The sequence below is a fragment of the Polyodon spathula genome, chromosome 39, assembly GCF_017654505.1.
Source record: "Polyodon spathula isolate WHYD16114869_AA chromosome 39, ASM1765450v1, whole genome shotgun sequence".
NCBI classification, from domain to species: domain Eukaryota; kingdom Metazoa; phylum Chordata; class Actinopteri; order Acipenseriformes; family Polyodontidae; genus Polyodon; species Polyodon spathula.
In genome coordinates, this window is record NC_054572.1 from 1471613 (window position 1) to 1492632 (window position 21020).

The 21020-nt window shown below is 41.3% G+C and overlaps 2 protein-coding genes across 12 annotated transcripts in view; one reads left to right on the forward strand and one right to left on the reverse strand.

Annotated features, from left to right (window-relative positions):
* LOC121304686 (ras association domain-containing protein 5-like) overlaps positions 1-9719 on the forward strand; it is a 38150-nt gene extending 28431 nt beyond the window's left edge. For all 3 annotated transcript variants that reach the window (XM_041235958.1, XM_041235959.1, XM_041235960.1), the window contains 4 exons: positions 6174-6305; positions 7120-7396; positions 7729-7844; positions 7971-9719. In XM_041235958.1, coding sequence (XP_041091892.1) covers positions 6174-6305; positions 7120-7396; positions 7729-7844; positions 7971-8123 — 678 coding nt within the window. In that variant the 3' untranslated portion in view covers positions 8124-9719. The remainder of the gene's footprint in view (positions 1-6173; positions 6306-7119; positions 7397-7728; positions 7845-7970) is intronic.
* On the reverse strand, positions 175-20785 carry LOC121304687 (eukaryotic translation initiation factor 2D-like). 9 transcript variants are annotated; one of them, XM_041235963.1, is made up of 14 exons: positions 20127-20785; positions 18397-18480; positions 15556-15646; positions 15311-15418; positions 14635-14879; positions 14183-14300; positions 13891-13936; positions 13683-13789; positions 12949-13104; positions 12569-12658; positions 12212-12307; positions 11880-12000; positions 10751-10843; positions 3857-3939 (listed from the first exon to the last, which is right to left on the reverse strand). In XM_041235963.1, the coding sequence occupies exons 1-13, from the start codon at positions 20389-20391 to the stop codon at positions 10769-10771; spliced, it is 1602 nt and encodes a 533-aa protein (XP_041091897.1). In that variant the 5' UTR covers positions 20392-20785; the 3' UTR covers positions 3857-3939; positions 10751-10768. The 9 variants fall into 9 exon arrangements, with proteins under 9 accessions (XP_041091898.1, XP_041091901.1, XP_041091897.1 ...); XM_041235961.1 differs by lacking the exon at positions 3857-3939 and adding an exon at positions 9812-10616; XM_041235965.1 differs by lacking the exon at positions 3857-3939 and having other exon boundaries at positions 10673-10843; positions 20127-20317; positions 20614-20785.
* Positions 20786-21020: the final 235 nt, after the last annotated feature.

Here is a 21020-nt window from a genome sequence, read left to right on the forward strand (position 1 = left end):
ATATGCACAGCTCTTCAATTGAAGTTGTTTTTTTTTTTCAAAAGTTTGTGCAGTGCGATGTTAAAAGATGATTTAAAATACAGTTTTAAAACAACCCTTGTACTGTATGCAGGGTCTTTAACACAATGCATAGATCACTCGCACTCACTATAGGTTTGTATACAGATGATCTTTATCCGATATTTGATCTCATGAAAACAGAATCTGTAGAGTTCCCTAGAGAAAAGAAAAAAGCCTGTAGATTCCAGGATTTAATCAGTTTATGTTTTCCATTGTTTTACCGTAGATTTCTCTAGGTTGATACACATTAGTTTTAAGGGCTGTGCATAAATAAACAGGCATTTTATAAACCCATGTCAAGCCAAAGCACTTCAGCTTTGTATAAGTTTACTCCCCCAATCGTGTTGCAATGCTCCTCAAACTTTGTCCCAGTTCTGTTGAGAGTGTGTGCTTAGACACTGTACAGTGTGGCCTGACTGCTGTGAGATCTCCTCTGATCAGCACTTTCCAGTGACCTGAGCTACTCTGGTTTTGAGGTTTCCACCCAAGAGGGTTCCTCAGAAATGGTTCCAAAGAACAATGCTGAAGTTACCTCTCCTGTCATCAACATCTTTTAATAAGAGTTATTTTTTTAATGTAGTCTTTCAGGGCTTGGTTTCTTTTAAAATGACTCCGGCGTTAATCTTAACCTTTTCCCTGCTTTGCTAATGACAAAAAGGGTGTAGCTCCTAGGGCTTTAAAATGCATGTATTTGCTGCTTCAACGCAATTTTTATTTCTTCCATGCTGGTCCAGTCCATCTGTTTTCTTTGCTGGAACTGTTTTGACAGCAAAGGGGCCCCCTGTCTCGTACACACGTTGCATCGGGGGGCTCTGATACCTGCGCGCCAACTTGATTAGAGAGCTGCTCTCCCTTGCTCTCCCTTATCGGCAGGTATTCAATAAATCTGTTCATTAAGCTGTCCTTCCCTCACCTTTACAATCCGTAATTAACTTCTGCACTAAGTGTCTTAAAAACCGACTGGAAGCGAATTTTCCTTGCTTCCAGGGCGCTGACATTTTTACTGCTGTACTGAGGCCATAACTTAGGATTTATTTAATGCCTGCCTATAAAAAAACTTCTTAAAGGAAAGTACTAGCATCAGTACACCCCTGGTAATTACTTCACCTTTAACATGAATAAAGAAAGTTCCAAGAAAACATCAACACTAGGCTGTCTGTAAATAAGCAATTAGGGGATAGTTCTAATTGCGCCGTTCCATCAGACAAGCCCAAATCTAATTCTCTCAGCCGTTCATTACATTTTATAGCTGAGGTTATTTAGAAGTTTGATCATTGTATCGAGTCTAGAAATGTCGTGATTGTATATTGATGTGCTGTTTTCCTTTTTAGGGTTGAGGCTGTATTGAGCGTATCGTAGTGAGTGTGTGCACAGTTTAGCTAAGCTGAAGAAAAGTGAAAACATTGACTGGGTTAGTCATTATTTGCAGACATGAGCTATTTAAAAAACTAATTGAGTTATGCCTTCTGCTTATTTTTTCGTTAACTTATTTGTATTTATTCCCCATGAGGCGCTTGCCTTTTTGCAATGGGAGCTGGCTGTTACACAGTCCTTCTCAATGTATTTCAAGAAAACCGAGTCTGGACACTGGTCTCCTTTTTGATTGCATTTGAGTGGAATCCAGCACAACGTTGAATCTGCCAACATTTACACAATTGCATGAGCATACATGTACTGGCTTAAGACTGTCCTAATCAAGGCTCTCTAGTTTTCAGATCTGGAAGTCTTTTGCTCTTTTCTGTAGAATAACACTCTAAAAAAAATGTGGGAACCTTATGCCTTATGGGGATAAATCAATAATTTATTAATATGAAAAATATAGTTATCTGTTTATTAACCGCCTTTCATTAGCATTCAATAATTAACTAAATGAAAAGGCTTTACATTATTTTTACAGTAGTTCACCCCATTGAAGATGCTCAGAAGCATGTAGAAACACACCACAGTCTCTTATCCAATAGTCTTACTGTCAAAGCCTTTGTTCCTGGCTGATCAATGTGCTACTGTACAGCAGCACAACATGAAAACACTGGATCTTTTGAACAGCTTGACAGTTAACAAAAGCTGAAAAGCTACTTGCAACCCATTTTATTTCCTTTTTGTTCGTTTCTGTTCTCTTCCCTTTAAAAATCTATTTGACTTACATAAAAGATCAATTGAAGCGTTGGCACAAGGAGGCTGGCTCTCTCTCCTCCCTCTCCCTCTCTCTCTCTGCATTTATTCAAAAAATGTCCCACACCAGCCTAGCCCTGGGGAGCAGAACTGTATACAGCCAGTGTCAGAGCGCTGGCTGAGATGGGAGTTATTCACATCTACTACTTAATGTCAGGTGTTGTGTGACATGGCAGCGTGTCGGGAGCGACTTACATACAGCTACTTGCCACACTATAAATGAACAAGGCAGTCTGAATGGAATTTGAAAAGGTCAACACGCCTGTTTGCTCTTCTTGGCATCAGGGTGCCCTCATTGAGTCACTGTCCTCTAGTGTCTGGAGATGGCTGGGAAGAGGACCTTCTGGGTGACACTTTGGTCCAGGAGAACATCACTCCATTTCCCCACTGCAGAGTCCCAAGACCTGCTCTCCTGCAACAAAGTTGCATATCAAGATGATCCCCCTGCATATTCTGCAGGCTGTGTGTCAGGCACCTTGTTTATACTGTGGGGTTTGACTCCCATTGCGTAGCAGTTTGAACAAGTCCAGGTTTTATGACAAGCCTGGGTTCTGTCCAGTAAAACTCCTAAAACCTGCCGAGACTCCACCAACGCTATGCAGTGTGAGTCTTGTTATATTCCACACTGCTGACTGTAAACATTTAACATTGGATTAACAACATTTACATTTCTCGATGGAAAAAGAGGACAGCTGGCACAGGCTGCCTAGTGTTGTCGGCGTTTTGAAGGCTTTATCTCATTTTCCATTTCACTTTGCTCCTTTGCAGTTCATTAGTCTTTACAAGTGATTTCTGCACCTTGGGAGCAGCACTGTAGCTCTACTCTAGACTCCTGAGCTGAATCTAAAGTATGGTACTGCGCTATCAAGGTCCAAACACATTACATTGCTGTTTAAGATAGCCAGATTATAGGGCTTAATGTCCCATTTAAATAACTTCAGAATTAGGTCTGTTTTTTTTTTTAAATGTGTTCAAGGGTTTCTATTTGAATTGGACTCTCCTGCTTGAGCAAGTAGAACAGGCATTAGCTGAATTAGTCTCCCTGTATTTACTTCTGTTTCAATCCCTTCTGTTCCACTCAATAAAGGCAGCAGGCACACTATTTTAGTAGTAGAATTTCTTCATTCGGAAGCTTGAAATTAAAGTAACAATTCATATCTGACTCTGCAAGATCTTATTGTGTCTTACTTTTTATAAAAGGAATGTATTTTGCATGTTTTTTGGGGATAAGCTTATGTGCTCCTGTATAAGAGATAATAAAATCAAATATATAACAGAAAAACATGGCTAAGTGAAAAGGTTACAGTACATGTTGTGGTTTAATGATCTAGTAGAAACGTTTTTAGAAAGTCCAATTATCGTTGAAAAAACACCAGGGTGATGAGTGACTAAGCGCCACTAATGGCTCGATTCCATTAGCAGGCTTTAAGGTGTCCTTCGCACTAGACCGTGTCATACTGTGGCATCATTAAGTGTGGGTTTTTGTTCAGTTTTCAGGATGTCTGTACCTTCTGCTATCACACCAAGTTCTCGGTTTCACCAGTGCTGTTTTGTAATGCCTCTGATCGCACTTTCCTGTATTGCACACGCATCTTGTGCACAGTGCTGCTGCTGCTGCTGCTATGAAGCAATGTCCTCGATCACTTCTTGAAGAAGGTGTGGGCACAGGTTCCAGGAAACCAGCACTTATATTGACGCACCATTCCCCTTTAAGAGAAACAGATGCATTAAAGGTAAACGATATCATGTTAAAGGAGATGTGATTTTGACCACATTTTCCACGTTTTTTTTCCTCTCAATGGGACTTTAGAAGATAAAAAAAATGACAAAACGAGAGCAGGCCATTCAACCCATCAGTGCTCATTCTGTTAAATGAATCATAGTTTGCATTACACTGCATATATGGCCGATTGTATATAGTATTTGATCATTTGATGCATCTAAAAGCAGATTGGCAAAATAATCTGCATTAGTGAGCAGAGGCAATTACTTTGACATGCACTGTAAGCATTCTGCAGTGTTGAGTGGTCCTGTTAGAGCTCTTTCCAGTTAATAGACCAGTAGACACTATCGGAAATGCACGTGGATTTTACAGCCAGACACTGTGTAGCAGTTCCAGTAGATAACCAGTTAGTTTAGTTTTGTTGTTGTTGTTTCTGTTCAAGGCATCAATCTGTGTTTTCATGACTGCAGATTATTATTTTTTTTAAGTTTAGCGACCCCATTTTTTTTTTACCACCTCAACAAAACGAGATCAATAGAAAATGATTCCTCACCGGCTGTGTGGAAAGCAGTTAAACGCCCTTACCATATACTGGGGAATGTACAGCTCTGATTTTTATGTCAACTTCCCTAACAAAAGGTGGTGCACTGGAGAAAATTGTAGTCGGTAATACAAGGAATAAACAGAGGTTTTCAACCTCCAAATCCACATTTTAACAATAAAGAAAGCACTCTATGAGGTTTACAGGTACTTTTCCCACACCAGGTAAACACATTGCACTGCTAATAAGGCAAGGGAACAAATGCAAGACAGAAGATCCTTTCCCTCCACTCTCATCTGATTTTGCAAAAAAAAAAAAAAAACCTGGGCCTAATCAGCTTGGGTTTAGCAGCAGTTTTACGAAGTTTGATTTAGTTGTCTAGGAGACGGGCTGTTGCACAGAATGTCGGCAAAGCGGATGGCTCAGCTTTGGGGTTTGTTCCCGTGTTCATTTGAACATGAAGACGGTGGAAGTTCGTGCAGGCGGTTTACTGTACGACAGCCACCCGCCGGCATATTTAACAGCAGTGGCGTTTTCACATGCTGAAGGTACCAGAGTTCAGAAATAAATGTGTCTAATTAACTCTTGTTATAACATGTATCTCACTCGGAGGATGTGGTCACATTGTGTTTCAATTCTGAGGAAAAATAACCCAGGAAATACAAAGGCTCTGCTGCAGTACTGTAATGTTGCATTAAAGAGACCCTTACTATGTGTATTATATTACAGCGTGCATGTACGCTAATGCTACCTTTGTTTCTGTTAAGGAGATCCTATTGCCTGCTTTCTAACTGGCACAGTTAAAATGTCCTTTTTCTGCTTCTAAAAGCTGAATTTCTCAAGAGTGGTTGCACACCCCCTAGTGGTCCTTACTGTAAGTGCAGTCCAGGTGGTGGTCTGTTATACCAGAAGGAAAGAGAAAGCCATGCAGTCTTTCAGGATTTATATATATATATAAGCAGTGCTATGAACTCTGCTTCATGTTAATGTTGGCACTGCAAGATGCAGTACAACACAATGCAAGACAGGACAAGTGCCCATATTGAGAGAGAGAGAGACAATGCCTCTAACATGTTGCATGTGCTGCTGGTCCATTTTAACTGCTTCATGTTAATGTTGGCACTGCAAGATGCAGTACAACACAATGCAAGACAGGACAAGTGTCCATATTGAGAGAGAGAGAGAGAGAGACAATGCCTCTAACATGTTGCTTGTGCTGCTGGTCCATTTTAACACAATAATAATATTGTAAAGGATTTTATCCAAAGTGTTATAGTTAAGATGCAGAGTTTTTGTTGTTTGTATTGTAAAGTCCGCCACGGGATGATTGACATAGAAGGGCATCTTTCTACAGTATTACTGTATTGCATTGTGTTGTATTGTATCCACAGTACATTAGATTTAAACGAGCCACAAACATGCAATGGAAACTGTGCACAGCATTCCTCGTCACTGCTCTGTCTGTCCATGACAGGAGTGCACAGCATTCCTTGTCACTGCTCTGTCTGTCCATGACAGGAGTGCACAGCATTCCTTGTCACTGCTCTGTCTGTCCATGACAGGAGTGCACAGCATTCCTCGTCACTGCTCTCTGTCTGTCCATGACAGGAGTGCATACCCCGGTGTGGGTGTGATGATGGGGTTTAATAAAGTGCCTTTCTGTGTGCCGTGTTTCAGAATGTCACACAACCACAGCCCCGACAACCACAACAACAGGAAGAAAAACCAAAGGTCCTTTCAGAGGAGGAGATCAAGAGGAAGATAGAGGAGTACAACTCCAAAGTGTCGGACTGCTTTGGAATGAAACTGGTAAGAAAAACAGCATTCACTGCATTAGCGAGCCCGCTTCAGTGCACACTTGTGTATAATAAGTAGGGATGATCACACTTCTGTATAATGAATAGGGACTGTAAGTCAAATCTGGGGAAGGTGCTAGGTTCTTCAGATCTGAACTGGATTTTGCTTAGCCTGTATGGAAGCTGTCAACAGAATGAAGTTTATGCAGAGGAAACCACGCAAAGAGTCTTAATATGTGTGTTTAAAGCAGTGATTTATTTTGACAAGGTGGATTAAAGCAGGGTAATGCTGTGCTGCTACTGCACAGACTCACACAACCCTTGGATCTCACACATGGCTCCCAATGACTGACTGATCCCAGGAGGCAAGTGTTGCATGTGGCTACCTTTTTATAATACGGACTGCCTGGTGGAGTGTGCCGGAGAGGTTAGAGAACAGAGCAATGCACTCTGCATATACAGAGCCACGGAAACAAAAAAAGGAAAAAAAAAAAAAGCTTCACTTTTTATGTTGAATTTTGGCCACAGAATATTATTAGTATGTCATAACAACTCTCTGCAATGTACTTGTGGTAGCAGTTTGTCCCAATGGATACAAGTAAAAGCATGTTGTGTATCAATATTTGTTCTTTTTTTTTTTGAGTTTACTCCTGTTACAGGTATGAAATGGTTCAACATAAAACAGCAAAGGAAGTCCCTGAGAAACTCATCCAGCATGCCCTTGTATATTTGTATGCATTGATTGTTATTGTCACTGTGCATCACTGGCCTGGTTGAGCTGCAGATCAGTAAAGGGACTGAGTGAGGGTCTGTGTTGTGTTTGGCAGGGTGAGGATGGAATCTACACCGGGTTCATCAAGGTGAACCTGAAGCTGCGGCGGCCGGTGACTGTCCCGGCAGAGGTGCATCCCACAGGGGACAACCAGACCCCAGGCTTGGACAAGAGGACCTCCTTCTACCTGCCCCTGGACGCGGTCAAGCAGCTGCACATCAGCAGCACGACGACAGTGAGCGAGGTCATCCAGGGCCTGCTCAAGAAGTTCATGGTCATCGACCACCCCAAGAAATTTGCACTTTACCGGCAGACGCACCGCGATGGCCAAGGTCAGAGTATGACTATCATTATAATTATAATTCAGGTCTTTGTTCCAACCAGGCTATAAATGCTGAACCTAAACAGTCAGTTAACTCATTTAGGACCTTATTGGAAGAAGGGGCCCTGGCTGGATTGAATCCTGAAAGCCACAGTTGTGCACCATTGAGTAGATCATTATTTGATCATAAAAATGTGCTAAGCTACAGTTTACAAGGTGTACTGCGTTTTCATTGCAGCTGAACTCACTTTGAAAGCCCTAAATGAATAACAGTAGGCTCACTATTCTAATGCACGGAGGCTACGGGTTCGTAATGCGTGTCTGGCTGTGTCTTTCCTCCAGATCTCTTTCAGAAGCTGCCAGTCTCAGATCACCCGCTGTTGCTGAGGCTGCTGACTGGCCCTGACGCTGACCTGCTGACTTTCGTACTGAAAGAAAACGAGACGTCGGACGTGGAGGTCAGTCCTGAAACAACTGTAAACTCACGCTGAACTAGAAGTGAATATGTGCAGTTTTTTCTTTGCTGTAGTTAATTTGCTGGAATGCTCATCTCTTCTCTTCTCTTTTCTCTTTCCCCCACGCAGTGGCATGCCTTCTCAGTCCCAGAGCTGCAAAACTTCCTGACGATACTCGAGAAAGAGGAACAGGACAGGATCAAGCAGGTGCAAAAGAAATACGTTTTGTATCGACAAAAACTGGAACAGGCTTTAAAAGAGGCAGGAGAGAAGCCTGGATAAGTGAAAACTAGAGACCAGAAAGAAACCAGAATAGACGTTCATTTGAAAACGTTCCACTCAGGACACTTTCGGCCGGTCTTTTTGCGAGGGAAACTGAAGGTAAAAGCCAGAAGAGGTTGGAAGCGTACTTTTAAACGTGCCCACGTGCTGGCGGGACTGTGCCAGTTAGGACCACCCTAGGATTATATATTGATGGTCTCTGGATAGACCGTGTACAATGCTGCTGCTGCTACTGCTACAAGTGCTACTTAGCATGTTTTATGATTACGCTGGGTTACGTTTGCATGACTCTGCCACTGTTGTGCGATGGGGAGACAGAAGTCTTTGTTTTAAACTAACAATCATTTTTAAAGGCTTTTAATGCTTTGGATATCGATTATAGAAGGCTATCCTAAATGGAGCATGGTATATCTGGTATAGCCAGTAAAATCCCACAATTTCCACTGGCTTACCCAAATCCCTGAGGCTGAGAATGGAAAAGGCCAGGATGACACAGACTTAACAATAATACGGTGCTCTACTGTAGGTTTGTGAGTCTGTTTCTCCTCCGATCTTCTGAGGAACTCAAGTTTAAGAAGTAGAATATTAGGTGTGCTGCCTAAAAATGTTACAATTGCATGATGTCATGGTTATACATAGTATTGAGAGGCTGTTGTGGAGTCACAGTAATTCACTGATTGGACAAATCCATGTCTGGTTTGCCTTGCTTAGCTGAATGGATCCTTTTGATCTGTGCGCAAACCGGCTGTGTGTTTCTTGTGCAAGATTTGGAGGTTTGAACGAGATTAAAAGGCATGATAACCAAATGAAGTTCAGATTCCTTAAATGTTGCTTTCTGTCTAGCACAAAATATTGATCGCTCGACACAAGGCTGGGGGGCCGTGCTTCTTTAAGCACTTACTCAGTTCATGGCCGTTTCTAGGTTTGGCCACGAGTACGAAGTACTGTGAATCACAGGAAGAAAAAAGACAACACCAGAAGCACTGCAGTATTTTACCGCTGCCACATTTAAGCCGTTCGTGATTAAACCAAAACCCAAACTGCATGGGCATTATTAGGTTCTGTAATACCCTCTCTGCGATACAGTATTCAAGGATAACAATGGATATGTCCAAGCTGAAGTGACTGTGAATATCAACGAGTTAACTGCCGCACTAATCCAACATACAAACACTGTTCATCCAGAGTCAGTGCCTGTAGGTGTTTCATGCATACCCCCGGTGCCTAATTAAGAATGATAACGTTTAAACACTGCACTGTGGTCCATAATATATAAAACAGTACGAGGCTTGTATAGTGTCTGTCGCTGGCAGCCCTGTTTAGTGAGTAGCTAAACAGATTCTAATCCACAGCCTTGGAAACCAGAGTGCTGGGACAAATTACACAGTAAAGGGATCTCTCAGAATAAAACAAATCCAATACCCCCCCCCCCCCATCAAGTTACCTTGAATAAATGAGAAGCGCTTGCCCATATCGTCATGTATAAATATTACGTTCTGAACATGAAATTACATGATGACTAACAGGCAATGTTTGTCCCAGCACTAGTTTTTATTGAATTTCATTTTTTAAGCCCTATGATCGTACAACTAGACCAGGAATTGCCTTTCTACACACTGTCCTGCCTCTCAGTACCACACAGGAAAGGGATTTTTTTTTTTTTTTTTTGACGCTTCTGTGTATGTTTCAAGTTTGCAAGCTTGGCACGCAAGAGTAATCTGCTTTTAATGGATTAAACATTCTCGTCCTTTCTGTAAACAGCCCTTTATCTCATGAATACTAGTACATGTTTAGTATTATATCTTTGAACCTGTTTCAGATGTTCTATTCATTTTCAAATGCAGTATTAAAAGCACATGGATGTACAAAAGATCAGAATGCTGTAAATCATGTTTAAAGTTATTTTCCTAATAGTACAGTACATGCTTGGGTAGATGTTTCGTACCCCCTCCTTTTAAGCTGGGCTGCATTTCTTTCACGGTAAAAAAATTTGCTTATGTCACACCATTTCATGGACTAAAAACAGCACTAGATATTTCACAATATATCACAATTTAAGCGTATTTATTAAAGCAGAAAAACAGCACATTTGATCTTGATCATTTTTTCTCTCGAGTTATCAACAAATGTTCCAAAGTATTTGCATTCCCGAAAAACAGTAACAGTTTTATGTCCACCTTTTGAAGACGTTTTATTTTTCAACAGCAATTATCAAACAAAATAAAAAATATAAATACGTGTGAAAATAAGAGCAGACTCGTGAAATGTCCCCTTCTACTGGACAGAGCGAGCTTTCTCCAGAAGAAATATTTCCCATCTTTGATGCAGCTGGTGTCTTTTTCGTTGAAGACATTTTAAAGAAATCGTGCAGCTCTGTGCAGTGTGTGTTCAATCATTAACTGGAAGCAAACTAACGGCTGCCAGGTTCCTAAACGCAGTGTGACGGGAAATGCAATCAATCAGGCAAACGTTTGCTGTATTTATTTTTAAGTGCTAAAAAATAAAAAAAAGTATATTTACTCTTTCAGAAATGGGAATTTTCACAGGAACTACACATTATACGGCAATGGGTAAATTTCACAAACATTGTGAAATGTGTGATAACCTTGAAAAAAATACAGCCTTACTTTTAAGGGTTTACAGCCTTAGTTCTTACTGCAGCCGTGCCTTTTCTGTTTTGTGTTGCTTGGTGTAACTGTACAAATAAAACTCATTACAAGCTGTAAAGAAAAAAAACATCAGATGAATGTCCAAATGCAAACCAAATGCTGTTCTGGGACCTTGACAAACGTGTGTAATTTATTTTGAGCTTAAAATGTTAATATTCTTGTTTTTCTTTGGTTTTACAGGAAATACTGTAAAAAAAAAAAAAAAAAAAAAAAAAAGCTGTACAACCAAGGAAAAAATAATAATAAAGTCCCATATTTTCATTCTCTTGTTTTGTATTTATGGTGTGTGGAGTGTTCATGAAGAGAATTCTAGATTTTAGTTTGGGAGTTTCAGTACACCCATATTCTAACCGTTTTGTTTACAATGTCCAGATCTCAGTGCTGTGTGGCCTGTGAGGATGCAGCACAATGCCCTCACTTCTTTTTCCCAGGCTTCGGTGCTTTATCGAGTCCCAGGATGTGTTTCCGAGGAATTTTGGGGGGGGGGGGGGGGGGGGGGGGGGGGGGGGGGGGGGCTAGTTTACAAGATCACAATAAACCCTGGACCGACTCAAACTCAAACCAACCCTTGGGGACCCTGTGTGTCTCTCATTCCAACTAAACCCTTAATTGAACTAATAATTAGCTTAATTATACCTTAAACAGTTGCAGATTTCAAGCTAGCTATAACATTTTATAAGGAACTGGAACTCTGCTTTTCAAACTTTTTAGCTGAGATAATTAAAAAAAAGTCTAATTAAGCAAATTATCAGTTCAATTAAGGGTCTAGTTAAGTAATTGAGAGCTCAGTTCGGATGAAAACCAGAAGACACAGGGGGTTCTCAGGACCAGAGCTGGGAAACCCTGCTCTAGGTCGTTTAAAAGTGAAAGGAGTAATGTGACTGGGTAGGGTTCGAAGTGTTTTGAATACAGGGTGTCCCATTCGTCAGGCATCACAGGCAATATCACGTATTTTGCCGATCACAGCCTGTGGACTATCTGTACCACACATCAAACTAACCTGAATTCGTTCCTCTTTGCTTGCAAAGAGAAACAGAGACAACTAACATGAACAATAGTGTCCGAGTTGGGGGATGCCCTGCAGTACCTTTTTGTTAGAGCCTCTGGATGCAACAGTGATGTCTATGGGTTCAATGTGCCCCTTCCTGATAATGGGCTCCTGGCCTGGGAACAGGAGCTGATGGCAATGCTGCATTCTAGTCAGGCACCTGCAGCACACACAAAGGACATTCACCCTTTCAAACAGGGCAGGGGAGTCCTCTTGACAGCTATTGAGGCTTACTTGACATTTTGAAAAATGCTACATGCAACAACAACGAAATGTGCACAAATACAAATAGTCTTTTTTGTATTTATAGCTTTGAGATTTGCAAAAAATAAATAAATAAAAATTCCTATTAAAAGTTGGAAATGTTTTACCTGTTGAAAAGATCGTCCCATTTGAGTTTTTCAATTTCCTGATATTCTTGTTTGTCCAGAAGAGAATCACAGAGGATGGGGTTTATTGTCACATAGCTGTGAAGATTGGGAAAAAAAAAGTGAGATTCGTCTTCATTTTACCACCTTACATACAGACACAGCACTTCAAGAATGAGGACAATCACACTCAGTGAAATGCCTTCACTGTGGTTCACTGCAGCTCATTGCTGGGGTCACAGTTCTGTGTGATTGCTAAATTACTTCTTAAAACTTTCATCACCCTAAACCCAAGCTGACTTGGGGGGAAAAAGTCAGCTAATGTTCAATTTGAAAAAAAAAATCATGCATGTAACTTACTTTTTGTTTATTTCATCAACAAGCTCGTTGTTTTTTACGTAGTTTGTGATGATGGTTCGTACTTCAGCTGCAGTGAGAACGGCCCCTTTTCTGTATCAAAAAGCAAAGCCCTTATTTAAATTGGGCATATGTACAACAGCAACAAAACTTGGGGATAATTGCCAACTTACAGTAAGCTAGCAGGGTCTATGCACTACTAATATTCATTTACTAGGGTTGAGTCTTCCAACAGGATAACAACACAGGAAAGCCACGGAACGGAAATCAATCTACCATTGCATAGCAGTTTGATCCATGCCAGCATTCCCCATGCAATGGGTGTCTTTCAATCCCTGCAGCACATATTGTGGAGTATTGATCATTAGCAGTTGAACACATACTTCAGCTGTGCGTCTTGGAAGAGGGGCAGCAGTCTGGTGGAGACGCTGTAGAGAGTGCTGATTTCGGGGGGTTGGTACGGCTTCTCTGCATCCCTACAGCTCTCCACAGGAGCCTCCTCCAGCACGGGCCCTTCAGAGGCGCTGAACGAGCAGATCCTTCGCAAGACAAGAAAACGTTTCCCATGTTAACTACCCCCGAGGGCTTTCGGTATCGAGAGTTTAAAACTCGGGCCACAAGAATCCAATGACCTCATTCCTTTATTAAAATCCAGGACTTCAAGACAGATTCATCATTGATATGTTGATAGGACTGGCCGACCCAGTTGGATTTGGCATGGGGCACATTCTCCTGGTATAAGCAGGAAGGCTGAACGAATGCTGCAGTTCACTTGGACATCGCTGTGCAGCGAGTCCTCCCAGCAATGCTGCATTTGTGCCCTGGTGGCAACGGCTACTTTCAAGCCTACAATACACCCAAGGGTGGGGTCAGTTCATGCTTTTTAAAATCAATTTCCAATTCCAATTCAAATCCTTTGGAAGGAATTGGAATTGATGTTTTTAGAAAAGAAGATGGTTCAACTGCTTTCACTTGAAGCCAATTTAAATCGAGTTCAATTAAAGTCATTTGTTGCCACTGCGAGAAGCTTATTTTAACAGAACACGGCTTAATCGCAATGTTGATCAATGATGCGTTGGAATTGGAATGGGGAATTGATTTTAAAATAGAGACTCACTCTCTGTGTTTCCAGTCCACCTCTATGATGCTCTCCACCCCCTTGCTCAGCTCCTTCACCTGGATCAGCTTCCTCTGCTGCTGCATACACTTGAGAAACTTGGACAGCTGTGGGATTATGAGATAATGCAAACTCAGGGTTACTGACATGAACTCACAGGCAGGGTGACTGACAATAACTCGGCCCGTTCCAAAAACTGCCAACATACCTTTTTGTAGCTGGATTTCTTGATGTCGAGCTGCTTTCCACTGGGGCTGTAAAAGAGGATGTCTGACAACTGTTAAAATGACATGGAAATTAAGTTATTTCTAATAGTCCTATAGATATGTTCGTATGGAAACTAATTAATATAAATTCAGAAATAATTCTACAGGATTTCATAAGAGTAACATCTGAATAATTCATGTTTTGTAGTTCAAAAGCAGATTTTCGTGTGTCACGGTGAAACTTCCCCCTGTGTAACACACACCAAGCCCAAGGAGGGGTACACTGAGTTTTACCAGCAGGAGAACATGTGGTTGCGAAGGAAGGTACTGGTCAGCAGGGGGAGGTCCGACTTCTTCACCTTGGTTTTCAGAGCGTGGAGGAAACACTGAAGCAGCAGCTCATCCATCTGCTCTGTAGAGAAAGGAATGAAGGTTAATCACCTACACTTTCAGAACCTGATTGGTATCCCATTGTGTTTGTTCTCAGTTAGTCGTGTTTGCTTCAGATCATTCGTTACAATGCCTTTTTTTTCTTACTATTTCAGCATGAATGCCCTTTTTCAGCAACTTGTAAAAAGTTCATTTCTGGCTTCTGAAATGGCCACTAAGGGTTGTGCAACTGTAAATACTCACCTTACAACCGCCTGTTTCATTAAATTACTGTTAAAAGCGTAACTGCGCATGCAATAACAAAGCAATTGTGCAAAGAGTTTGTAGCAGTCAGGTTTCACGCTGGCTGTACTGACCTTGTAGGGTCCTTCCATCCTCCTCTGCCTCCTCACTGCCCTCTCCTGCTTTCTCCTCGGGCTCTGCACAGTGTGGTGTTGTCTGCAGGGTCTTGGATGCAGTTTCTGTAGAGGGACTGGGTTCCTTCTCCTCCTCCTCCTCCCCCCCCCCACCTCCGTCACTCTCCTCTGAGTGCTCTTCACTCTCTGCAGGCTCTGGGTCTGACGGGGCGATGGTGGGAGGGCTGGACTTGTCTCCGAATGCCCTGTCAAATAAATCCGGGATGGAAATAAAGACTCCCGTTACACAACAGTACGATCCATTCCTGGTTTTACTATGAGTTTCACCAGACACACCTGAGCTTGTTACCTATACACTGTGGCTAATAAAGCTTGTGGTAAATCCTGGAATGGGTCACAATGCTATGTAACAGGAGTCTTATTTTCATCCCGGGAATACACAGTAGGTTACAAAATGGTGAATCTCACCTGTCAAACAAAAAGCCAAGCCTTTGAAGGATCACCTGCAAAACCCAATCGGTACAGCGAAAGGTGAATGTCCTTTTATCAACAGGCTAAAATGAGTGGGCTCATAATTCTGTACCTCAGTGTAAATACAGCTGGCATGCAGAGAAACAGAACAATATCAAGATGCTGATGCACAGAGAGATAAACAGTGAACCGCAGCACAGCTTACCACAGCTGGTCCATGTAGGTGTGGAAAACTGAGAGTCCTTTGCCCTTCATCCCTGCCCCCAGCATCTCTGCAGTGGACATGGTGGCTGTGCCAATGCCTACTGGTGCTCTGCAACAACACAATTTCAGCACAGTGTAAACTTAAGTCTTGCATTACTGAGCGTGTGGCAAAGGGGGAAAATGCATGCAGTAGTCCCCAGGATGATGAAGATGATGATGATGATGATAAAATAAAAGTTTATTTACTTGTTTCTGACTACAGTGACGGCACAAAGACAACCCTGTTTCACCCCAGGGAGGCCAGAGGGGGGCACCACAACGCCAGGTAACATGAGATCTGACACAACAAAAAGATAAAAGTTTAGAAACTGCAGACAAGACCACGTCTCCTATCAAATACAGGAAATAAAATTCCCTTCAGTGAGCAAGCCACTAAAGAGTACAGAGCAAAAACATTCCAGTAAACCTGAAACATCTTGAAGGAGCAATCTCTAAATGTAGTCCACTAGTAGCTTTTATAAATATAAGTTTAAAAAAATACACATTTACAATAATGCACTTGTCTTTTATATAGGGAAATGTCCTACAAAATGACAGCAATACATACAGTACCGTGAAAAAGTATTTGCCCCCCTGTCTGATTTTCTGCATTTTTGCATATTTCTGACACTGAATGTTATCAGATCTTCAACCAAAATCTAATATTAGATAAAAGGGACACAGTGAACAAATAACATAAAACTTTGATACTTTTCATTTATTTATTAAAGTTATGCAACACCTCAATAACTGGTTACGCCCCCTTTAGCAGCAATAACTGCAACCAAACGCTTCCTGTAGTTATTGATCAGTCTCTCACAGCGCCGTGGAGGAATTTTGGCCCACTGCTTCATGCAGAACTGCTTCAACTCTGTGACATTTGTGGGTTTTTGAGAATAAACTGCTTGTTTCAGGTCCTGCCACAACATCTCAATGGGGTTTAGGTCTGGACTTTGACTAGGCCATTCCAAAACTTTTAATTTCTTGTTCTTTAACCATTCTGATGTAGACTTGCTTGTGTGTTTCGGATCATTGTCTTGCTGCATGACCCAGCTGCACTGCAGCTTCAGCTCACGGACGGATGGCCTGACATTCTCCTGTAGAATTCTCAGATACAGAGCAGAATTCATGGTTCATTCAATGATGGTAAGTCGTCCAGGTCCTGATGAAGCAAAGCATCCCCAAATCATGACACTACCATCACCATGCTTGAAACGTTGGTATGAGGTTCTTACTGTGGAATGCAGTGTTTGGTTTTCGCCAGACCATGTTGGCCAAAAAAGTTTCACTTTTGACTCATCTGTCCATAGAACATTGTTCCAGAACTCTTGAGGATCATCCAGGTGCTTTTTGGCAAACTTGAAACAAACATTCATGTTCTTCTTAGTAAGCAGTGGTTTCCGCCTTGCTACTCTGCCATGAATCCCATTTTTTTGCCCAGTGTCTTTCTCATGGTGGAATCATGAACATTGACCTTAGCTGAGGTGAGAGAGGCCTGCAGATCCATGGATGTTGTTCTAGGGTTCTTTTTGACTTCCTGGACAATTTTATGCCTTGCTCTTGGAGAGATTTTGGCAGGACGGCCACTCCTGGGAAGATTCACTAGAGTCCCAAACTTTCTCCATTTGGACAATATGGCTCTGACTGGGGTTTGGTAGAGCCCCAGAGCCTTAGAAATAGCTTTGTAACCCTTTCCAGACTGATAGGCATCAAAAACTTTTTTTCCAGAGGTCTTCAGGAATTTCTTTTAATCGTGGCATGATGTGCCTCTAGAACGAAAAATACTTTTTCACGGCACTGTGTAAGATGGGTTGGGGAGTTATTTATTTAAATTGATTTTTTGTAGGATATTTTCCACGGCCACGCAAGTGTTTCAGTCTGTGTCACTGCTACACATGGGCATGACTACAGAACTGATGCTGTTTTCATTTCATTATGTCTGGGAACTTGCTTCCCTCTCAGCATGCTTTCCGGCACCTCAACATGATGCCAACGAGATCCTGCAGGGTCCAGACACTGCCCAAGATATTTACTGCCTCAAATAAACCCTGTTTATAGGTCAGCATTTCCTGGAACTGGGCAGCCTCCCCATTCACATGGGAAACAGCAGGTCAACAGCGGGGCAGGCTGAGGAGTCTATCAAACAGCTGGTGACAAACACAGACAACATTTGCTGTGAACATGCTGGAGCACGGCAGGGTCTGGGGAGCTGGTTTGGAAGACATATACAGGCTTGCAGTGGCTAAGGGTCAAGTCACCACTAGTTTCAATTACTTATTTATAAAGTAAAATGAGCAAAGACTCCCGTTGTTTTTTTTTGTTTTTTTTTTTAAAAAGCACCACCTGGAGCTTTGGGACAGTGGCAAGATAGCGACTACAGAATGTAGGGAATTTCGTTTCATTTCCCCACTAGAAATGTGTCAAGGCACACATACCATATTCATGTTTTTTGCAATTTCTCTTATTTCAAATCATTCTCATCTATTTATCGTACTTGCTACGTGCTCTTACTGGACTTCACTCGTACATACAAATATTTTTACTATAAGTTAACTGCTCTCAGTCAAACTTGCTCTTAAATGTAATTATTTGCTGTAGTCTTTATTTTGCTCTTATTTGAATTTCATCTTATTTGCTTCTGATTTTATTGTACTTCATAACTACTCTTATCTGTAATATGATACTTTGCAATGTGATAATTTGTACTGTGACATTTTGTATCAATTGCAAGTCACCCTGGATAAGGGTGTCTGCTAAGAAATAAATAAACAACAACAACAACAACAATAATAATAATAATAATAATAATATAATAATAATAATAATACCGTTTCCTTTTCATTAGGTTCCGGTACAGGCTTTTTTCGCAGCTAATATTCTCTCCACTCATCAACCTGTAAACTTTTTTTCTTAGTCACCACATAAACCACAGTACAGCGATGGATATAAAACTCATTGCATAGCTGTCTGATCTAGCATTTAATGTGCACAAATCAACAGCAGGGTTATTTTAACAAAGCTCATTATAAAACATGGAACTTTACTTACCTGCCCCCCCAGCAAGCTTCTGTAACACGGCAGGCCATGTTGTGAAAACTGGCAAGAGGTCCGGGAACAGCCACAGGGTATACACTGCCAAACAAAGGAACGGATTTACCCATGCTGCTCACATGCGCGTTCAGGAGCTTTTCATCAACTAAAAGGTAGGCTGGGACTAAGGAATACGTCACAGTGTGTCTCCTACATGCAACCACGGCTGTCATTTTATAAATTCTGATTGGAGGATAGGCAGGGGCTGCGAGCTGCTCTTTGATGCAATTAAAAAATATATGGATTTTAATTTGTATTCCTCCAAACTGAAACAACTGAAACCTTACCACTAGAGCACTTCGCATCTGTTCAAACATGACTGAGTAAGGCAGACATACTCTTGATGTACATAGAATCCCACACATCTGAATATGATGCTCTCAGTTCAATCAGGGCGCCCCACACTGTTGACCACATATCAAAATGATCAGAATGTGTTCAGTTTGCTTAAAAACAAAATGACGCAATTGTGCCTGCGATGTCTGTCTTAAATGACATCCTAGAGTATGATTCATCTTGATAGTGGACAGACAGTTTACAGCTAATGACTATTTATACTCTGATTATTACATAAGCTATTTCAACCGAATGAAACCACTGAGATAAAAAACAAACGAAAAAGCATCTAATTTTCTTTCACCAGACATCTGGGTGTCGGACATACAAACAGCTATTAAAAAAAACAAAAAACAAAACAAGAAGCACACAATGCAAACCCCAATGCATTATGCAAAAGCTTGTTAATAAAAAAAAAACAGACATCAATCATTAAGCCCGTTATTTATTATTTCATCTCACTGCAGCTTCAATCATTTCAAGGAACGCATTCTGCGCTCTGAGTGAAGAAAGGGATATTGGAGACAGCCTGCAAAAGGTTGTTTATTAATAAAAGTAATAGCAGCAGGAAATCTCTGGGTTTAACTGCGCAGGACAGCAACAACAAAGAGGATCTGCTATGCCTTTTTTCAGGAGGAGTCTAGTATATTCTTCATGTGTTAGAGGAATTGAAGTTCCAATCACTGTTCAGCAAAGTGGAAGGAATGACTAGACTAGCCAGAAGACAATAGCACCTGACAGAAGCTGTGAACACAATTCAATAAATTTGTAGCTGTGAAAAAGCATTTTGACGAAAATATGGATTCCTGCCACAAATGGGGTGAATGAGCAGCAATATTTGTATCACAACAATCAATAATTAACCAAAATAAAAGCAGGTGAATTTTTTGCTGTTGATTGTACAATACTGTACTTTCTTAAAAACCCTTCTCCTGGGAAACAGTTTGTGGCATTCAAGTCTTTAGATGACTTCTTATTAAGCTCACTAAAAACCTGGAATGGCTTAAACTACTATGCAATGGGAACTGGTATTTTCTTACATCGGCCCCACCCCACCTGAGTTAAAAGAGAATTGAGTCGGGCCCACTGTCTTATACATTTTATATATATATATATATATATATATATATATATATATACACACACACACACACACACACACACACACTCACGATTCAAACTGTGCCTTTTAAACTACATACCACTGCTGCTGCCACAGTGGAGAGCAGGAAGGTGCCAGCGTGGTGGCTATTGATTTGTCCAAGGCATCTGATCTTGCTATAGATCAGTATTCTGCTAACCTTGACCACACAAGACACAAAGTGAGTATGTATGTATGTATGGTACAGTACCTGTTGGGTAAAGCTTTTTTTCCACTTCAAAGAATATTGGATTTTCATGCAGGACGTACAGTGTAACAGAGTCCCCTTTGTGTGTGTAGACTTTCACCACATTAAGATCCTCTTTGTTAGGAATCAGCTTGGAGATTTGCTCAGCAGACAGCATAGGGAAGGCAGTGGAGATGTCTGCCTTTAGCTTCCTCCTGTTGGATAAAAGATACTGAAATAAAGCTGGAGCGACATATAACTCACTAGTTACTCCCAGAGTTTGGCACATTCTGTGGATGGCAGTCTTATCTGATCTTTCTTAAATCCAAATAATTTACAATTCATTCGTTTTGAAATCCCAAACGCGATGTTTCAAGAACCAATCCTCGTTAATCTGCAGACCAGTCAATAAATAACAGGCCAGCAACATTACTTTAAAGACAGCTTTGTTACAGCTTTTGAGCAGATGCGTTCTAATATAGCTCGGCTGAGAACATACTGTAAGCATTACCTAGTTTGATACTGTTCCTAATCTAACTAAAGCACGTTAACCGACAGTGTAACTAACTCTGGGCTGAAGAGAAGCACAAGCTATATAAAGCTTGCTATTTCCAATACTACTTATTTTAAGTAACATACATACGAAGAGGGCTAAACTGCACAATACAATCTTTAAACTTGACACACACACACACACACACACACACACACACACACACACACACACACACACACACACACACACACACACACACACACACACACACACACACACACACACACACACACACACACACACACACACACACACACACACACACACACACACAGTATTTCACATAAGAGCAGCGGAAGCGCCCGTCTTTTGCAACCCTAAAAGATGCCCGAGTGTGGAACAAGGCTGCGAACGATATAGTC

Excerpts from the sequence above, each read along its gene's own strand:
- LOC121304687 (XM_041235963.1), bottom strand. The coding sequence starts at position 20,391 with ATGTGCCAAACTCTGGGAGTAACTAGTGAGTTATATGTCGCTCCAGCT. Across the intron at positions 15,647-18,396 it reads GAAGCTTGCTGGGGGGGCAG|ATCTCATGTTACCTGGCGTT; the intron begins GTAAGTAAAGTT and ends TTGTTGTGTCAG. Across the intron at positions 12,308-12,568 it reads GTTGATGAAATAAACAAAAA|CTATGTGACAATAAACCCCA; the intron begins GTAAGTTACATG and ends CAATCTTCACAG.